Source organism: Phyllobates terribilis, unplaced genomic scaffold (assembly GCF_046119375.1).
Source record: "Phyllobates terribilis strain yellow unplaced genomic scaffold, ASM4611937v1 Scaffold_370__1_contigs__length_1879735, whole genome shotgun sequence".
In the NCBI taxonomy this organism is placed as follows: Eukaryota; Metazoa; Chordata; class Amphibia; order Anura; family Dendrobatidae; genus Phyllobates; species Phyllobates terribilis.
This window is the reverse complement of record NW_027363130.1, coordinates 871,613-878,577: the sequence shown is the minus strand read 5'-3', so window position 1 is coordinate 878,577 and position 6,965 is coordinate 871,613. Positions and strand designations below refer to the sequence as shown.

Genomic DNA, 6,965 nt, shown 5'->3' with positions numbered 1-6,965 from the left:
CCCAAAGATGGCAGGTGCTAGACAATCAAGAAGCGGGACGAGGTCAGAATCAGGAAGCCGAGTAAGAATGGTCCTGTAGATGGAGGCCTAAGTCATCCCGGGGTATTATGGAAGCCAGACAAGGTTACCAAAGACAAACAGGAGCAATGAAAGCAGGTGCAGAATACATCTGTAACTGGTGACGCCCCGCAGACTGCTGGGAGATTAATAGGAGGGGCGCTGCCCCATAGGTCACAGCACAGGAAAGGCAGGGGAGGGTGGGGTAGACGTATTACTGCACTCCCCATACCACTGCACTGGCCGTCCTGGAAGCCGGGGGAAGAGACCACCGATCTGAGCTGAGGGGGCAGCGGAGGGCAGAGGACCCCATAGGGGACTGTACAGGGAAATGTGTAGTGTTCAGTCCCGGGGTGGAGGGTCGCTGTAACTGCGGTAATACAACTAATCCAAGCCAATAACAATATATTTATTTCATTTTCTTTTAGGACTTTTCTACAATAAATACTTTGTTTCTTTTCAGACATTTTTGTGTTACCAAATCCTGGCGGCCATAAACCATAAGCGATGTATTGTTACATGGTGACAGTATTCCTCATTGTTCCCATATAATATACACAACCTCCTGATCAGTCTTTATTACACAGGAATAAGAGGAATAAACTTCATGAATTGTAAGAATAGACGAGATGGAAATAGGAGACTTTGTCCCCGGAGTCTCCACAGAAATCTGCGTATTTCTTCTTCCGTCTCAGGATCCTCGGTTCCGGGGTAAAATCTCTATTCAGTTAGGAAACATTGTTCCATCACTGAGATCGGAGGTGACGGCCGCTACTGATAAGATTCTGTGTAGGGGGAGGGGAGAGGAGGGCGGGGCTAGAGGCCGAGCTCCTCCCATCTACATGGACTCTGACCAGTAGTGACCGTCCTCTCCTATCTCAGTAATGGGACGCGTACACCCGGCGTCAGAGGCTCAATGCAGTGAGGAGGAGAAGCCGCGCGCATGCGGTAGGTTTGTCATGTTCTCAAGCCCCCAAAGCCGTGATGACATGCTAAGTGGGGCGACTACTCGGGTCACGAACGCCTCATCGACAAATCAAAGGCCTCATTTACATATCATAAACTTTAGAAATACAGTACTTTTTCTATAGATCTGTTTGTGTGTTTAATGTAATAGAGATGTTAGGCGGAGAGTTTATATCTGCAGACACAACTGCTGCGGGTTCTGGGGGCACAGGGAACGGACAGTTTCCCTTTACACATAATTTTTATGGACATATATTTAGTGTTTTGGGCAGGGGCGGATGTATCACATGTGCAGTAGGTTCAGCTGCATATAGACCAAGTAATGTAAGGAGGCTCCAGGGGATAAGGAGGATCCGTGGTGTAGGGAGGCTCCAGGGGATAAGGAGGCTCTGTGGTGTAGGGAGGCTCCAGGGGATAAGGAGGATCCATGGTGTAGGGAGGCTCCAGGGGATGAGGCTCCGTGGTGTAGGGAGGCTCCAGGGGATAAGGAGGATCCATGGTGTAGGGAGGCTCCAGGGGATAAGGAGGATCCGTGGTGTAGGGAGGCTCCAGGGGGTAAGCAGGCTCCGTGGTGTAGGGAGGCTCCAGGAGATAAGCAGGCTCTGTGGTGTAGGGAGGCTCCAGGGGATAAGCAGGCTCTGTGGTGTAGGGAGGCTCCAGGGGATAAGGAGGATCCGTGGTGTAGGGAGGCTCCAGGGGATAAGCAGGCTCTGTGGTGTAGGGAGGCTCCAGGGGATAAGCAGGCTCTGTGGTGTAGGGAGGCTCCAGGAGATAAGCAGGCTCCGTGGTGTAGGGAGGCTCCAGGGGATAAGCAGGCTCTGTGGTGTAGGGAGGCTCCAGGGGATAAGCAGGCTCTGTGGTGTAGGGAGGCTCCAGGTGATAAGAAGGCTCTGTGGTGTAGGGAGGCTCCAGGGGATAAGGAGGATCCATGGTGTAGGGAGGCTCCAGGGGATAAGCAGGCTCTGTGGTGTAGGGAGGCTCCAGGGGATAAGGAGGATCCATGGTGTAGGGAGGCTCCAGGGGATAAGCAGGCTCTGTGGTGTAGGGAGGCTCCAGGGGATAAGGAGGCTCTGTGGTGTAGGGAGGCTCCAGGGCATAAGGAGGATCCATGGTGTAGGGAGGCTCCAGGGGATAAGAGGCTCTGTGGTGTAGGGAGGCTCCAGTGGGTAAGGAGGATCCGTGGTGTAGGGAGGCTCCAGGGGATAAGGAGGCTCCGTGGTGTAGGGAGGCTCCAGGGGATAAGAGGCTCTGTGGTGTAGGGAGGCTCCAGGGGGTAAGGAGGATCCGTGGTGTAGGGAGGCTCCAGGGGATAAGGAGGCTCTGTGGTGTAGGGAGGCTCCAGGGGATAAGGAGGATCCGTGGTGTTCTTGGCCTAGTCAGGCATTTTTCTTGATTAGGGCTAGCCCTCTTGTTTCTGTACCGGTGCATTTTTTGTAGCGGACGCGCTACTTTCGGGGGTGTCTATTTACATATATATATATGTTTTTTGCGCCTTGTTTTTTGTTTTTTTTGTTTGTGTTTTTTGTTTTTTTTCCCTAGTCCCGGCCTCTGCCCGTTGTGGTTATGGGACCATGTCCCGTGCGATCCCAATGGGGGCGGCTCCTAGAACCGGATATGATGTTTCCTGTCTAGTTCCGGTTGCGTTCCACCATGGCGTCTGGGTGGAACGCATGAGTGATAGGAAGGGGCGGCGCTTCGCCGACCGGATATGACGTCTCATTCAATTCCGGTTGTGTCATACCATAGCACGTGGGCCGCACGCTGTGGAAACAGGAAATGATCGTTCGATCCGCCACGATACTGGAGAGACTTAGTGAGGGTATTTATTTTCACCTGAAGGGAATCACACTAAATTGGATAGACTATTTAATATACACATGTGTCCACTGACAACATACCCCTGACGAAGCTGCGGTCTAGCAGCGTAACGCGTAGGGTCTCTGGTGCCAACAGGTAACTATGTCACTTTATTATTTTTGACCTTTTCCTTTGACCATTTAAGAGTGTCTGCTTGGTTATATAGGGCCTTTATTCATGATCCCATATCGTATACCAGGTGGGATGATATGTTTTGACATACGCTGATATTACAAGGGCCCCTAGTTTAAGCAGACTACTACTTCCATTCATTCCTTTATTTTTTGATCTATTTATTATTATGTATGGTTCGATTATTTGGTAGTACGTGGTTTATTATCCATATTTGGTCTAGTGGTACTGTGCCACCCTTCATTAGGGTGACATAGCTTGGTCAATAAGCCTTATTGTATTATGAGATGGTAAATATATTATATTAAATGATACCTGTGGCTTTAGGGGGATTTATTACTTTGGAACACTACATTATTCCTCCCCCATGAATATTGCTATGCTTTGTTTGTTTTTAATTGTTTTTATTTTTCTGTGTTGTCAGTCTGTAATCATGTAATAAAGATTTTTCATTTTTCTAATATTGGGTGTGCATGGTTGTATATCCTGAGTCTTTTCTTTTTTTCCTTATATTATGTAACTATATCAGGTTACTATAGCACCCCATAACATTTATTATTTCATAGCAGTGCCCACCTCCTTGTTAAGGAGGATCCGTGGTGTAGGGTGGTTAATGGAATAAGGAGGCTCCAGAGGGGACATGGAGGCCCATTTGCACTACAGGTTGCTCACATACTGGAATCGTCCCACTTTCTACCTCTGTAGATTTTTCTTCTCAGACATTGGGAGAAGGACTCTCCTGGGTCCGGTAATTAGGATTTAACCCTGTAATATGATTTTGGTGCTATTTCATTCTTCTAATGGTTCGTATCATGTCCTTAGTAGGGTTGAGCGAGTATGTTCTGTCCGAGTATGCTCGGGCCAAGCTTCGAGTATTTACAGCTGCTCGGTGATAAGGTTAGATCGCTCCCATGTGCATGATTTCCAACTGTTTGACAGTTTTATTACATGGGAGGAATGTGTAAGAAATAGACATTTCTCCCATGTAATAAAACTGTCAAACAGTCGCAAATCATGCACACGGGAGCGATCTAACCTTATCACCGAGCAGCTATAAATACTCGGAGCTCGGCCCGAGCATACTCGCCGAAAGGGTTAATAGAACATACTCGCTCAACACTAGTCCTTAGGCATACTGTGGACATGATTACTGTGGCCACCTTTATGAGGCCCACCTTTGTGATTAGTCAATCTCATTTGCATGCAGTAATAAAAGATTAAAACTCCATTGTTAATTGTGTGGACACTTTTCTACACTAAGGGCGAGATAGGAAGCTTGAGAGAGTGAAATGGCACTGGTGGTACATTAAGGGGTAAATGCTGGTGACAGGTTCCCTTTAAGAACTGTCTATTTGCTATCTAATCTCTGCCACCCCTGACTTGTGCCAATGTCACCAGTTTATAAGTGTTATTCACTTTACCCGTCATTGTGTTAATGTTATGGCATGTAGTTGTCCTCCTTATACCGGTACTTTGACGAGGGTATTCATTGTGAGATCCAGAAAATAAATGTGTAAATCTCTTTGGATATGATTTTTTTAACAACACCAATCTATCTTTCATCCTGATAGGAAATCCTTGTGAGAATAATGGTTTATCACTAAATTGTAAAAAAGAAGATATCTGGGAGCACTCTAATGGAGGAAACCTCATCACCCTTCCTGCACCTCCTGGACTTCACAGCACTTCACTTTCTTATAATCCTCCTAATCATGGGGAATCATCTCCTGAGCAATCTCACATTGTTACCACAATTCCAGGTGACACACATACAAGATTTCAGTGTGACAAGCAACTTACTAAAAGCTCAGATTTATTAACACACAGAAAACACAAAGGAGAAAAGTCATACTCCTGTTCAGAATGTGGGAAATGCTTTACAAATAAAACAAAACTTGTTATACATCAGAGAAGTCACACAGGAGAGAAGCCGTATTCATGTTCAGAATGTGGGAAATGCTTTACAGATAAATCAAGATTCATTATACATCAGAGAATTCACACAGGAGAAAAACCATTTTCATGTTCAGTATGTGGGAAATGCTTTAATGATAAAAGGACTCTTATTAGACATCAGAAAACTCACACAGGAGAGAAGCCATATTCATGTTCAGAATGTGGGAAATGCTTTGGATATAAAGTGAGTCTTATTAGACATCAGACATTTCACACAGGAGAGAAGCCGTATTCATGTTCAGAATGTGGGAAATGCTTTCCAACTAAATCAAGATTTATTATACATCAGAGAATTCACACAGGAGAGAAGCCATTTTCATGTTCAGAATGTGGGAAATGCTTTACAGATAAATCAAAATGTGTTAGACATGAGAGAATTCACACAGGAGAAAAGCCATTTTCATGTTCGGAATGTGGGAAGGCCTTCACAGGTAAATTAAGTCTTGTGATGCACGAGAGAAGTCACACTGGGGAGAAGCTGTATTCATGTTCAGAATGTGGGAAATGCTTTCCAACTAAATCAAGATTCATTATACATCAGAGAATTCACACAGGAGAAAAACCATTTTCATGTTCAGTATGTGGGAAATGCTTTACTGATAAAAAGACTCTTAATAAACATCAGAAAACTCACACAGGAGATAAGCCATATTCATGTTCAGAATGTGGGAAATGCTTTGGATACAAAGGGAGTCTTATTAGACATCAGACATTTCACACTGGAGAGAAGCCGTATTCATGTTCAGAATGTGGGAAATGCTTTCCAGCTAAATCAGGATTTATTATACATCAGAGAATTCACACAGGAGAGAAGCCATTTTCATGTTCAGTATGTGGGAAATGCTTTATTGATAAAAAGACTCTTATTAGACATCAGAAAACTCACACAGGAGAGAAGCCATATTCCTGTTCAGAATGTGGGAAATGCTTTACAGAGAAATCAAAATGTGTTAGACATGAGAGAATTCACACAGGAGAAAAGCCATTTTCATGTTTGGAATGTGGGAAGGCCTTCACAGGTAAATTAAGTCTTGTGATGCACGAGAGAAGTCACACTGGGGAGAAGCTGTATTCATGTTCACTATGTGGGAAATCTTTTGTAAATAAATTGTATCTTGCTAGACATGAGGGAAGTCATACAGGAAAGAAACTGTAATCATGTACACTGTGTGTTTTAATTTTTTTAATAAAATTGCTCAGAATAATGAGTACACTTCCTTTGATAAGTAAGATTGTCATTAATATCTCACTGAATACCAGAACAATTTCTAAAATTGTCCTTTCCCCCATGACCAGCGCCACACGAGAGAGGGAATTCACCCAATAAGGACAGGAAGCGTACTGAATAAGAGGGCTGCACCTCTACCCCGCATCATTTTGGTTTCCTGTCCATGAGGAAACCTGAAGCTGAAGAATCAGGAGAGGAAAGTTAAAGGAGAAACTTACCCAGGCCTTGCCTGGAAGAAAGGCTCCTTGTCTATAGTGCCGGTGTCGGGTCCTGGAAGCGCCACCGCTGGTCACTTGAGGGCTCATGTAGATGCGAGCGCCGAAGTCCTTTTGGATGCTTGCTGGCTCCAACAATGTCCCAGGCTTGCGCATGTGCAGGACGACCTGGGATTGGTGCGCCCTGATGACGAGCATGCCGGAGACTTCTGACCTGAAGTGTTGGATTTAACTTCTAGGGGGTCTGGAGAAGGCATGCACAAGGGGGTGGGGGAGTTGCTGTGGCTGGTCCCTCTTTTAAAATCACGCCTGACTGCCAAAAGAGTGGGTTTGCTCTGGCTCTCCTTCCCCACGTGATATGGAGGAACGTCAGTGCCAGGATCAGAGTTCACGCAGCAATGGCAGTCTCATGAGTTGCAGAAGTGACAGTACCACCAACCACGAATAATGGTGTGATTTGATCCAGCCTCTGAATCTGGTACCCTTATTAAACTCCAGAATGCTGACTGATCTTTGAGAAATTTTACCATGGTAATTAAGTCCCTTTTTCTTGT

The 6,965-nt window shown here is 45.5% G+C and overlaps 1 protein-coding gene across 1 annotated transcript; it reads left to right on the top strand.

Moving 5' to 3' along the window:
• Positions 1-686: 686 nt before the first annotated feature.
• Positions 687-6,124, top strand: LOC141223141 (uncharacterized). The gene is made up of 2 exons (XM_073666759.1): positions 687-768; positions 4,584-6,124. Exons 1-2 carry the CDS (start codon positions 687-689, stop codon positions 6,122-6,124), a joined length of 1,623 nt encoding a protein of 540 aa, XP_073522860.1.
• The last annotated feature ends 841 nt before the right edge of the window (positions 6,125-6,965 follow it).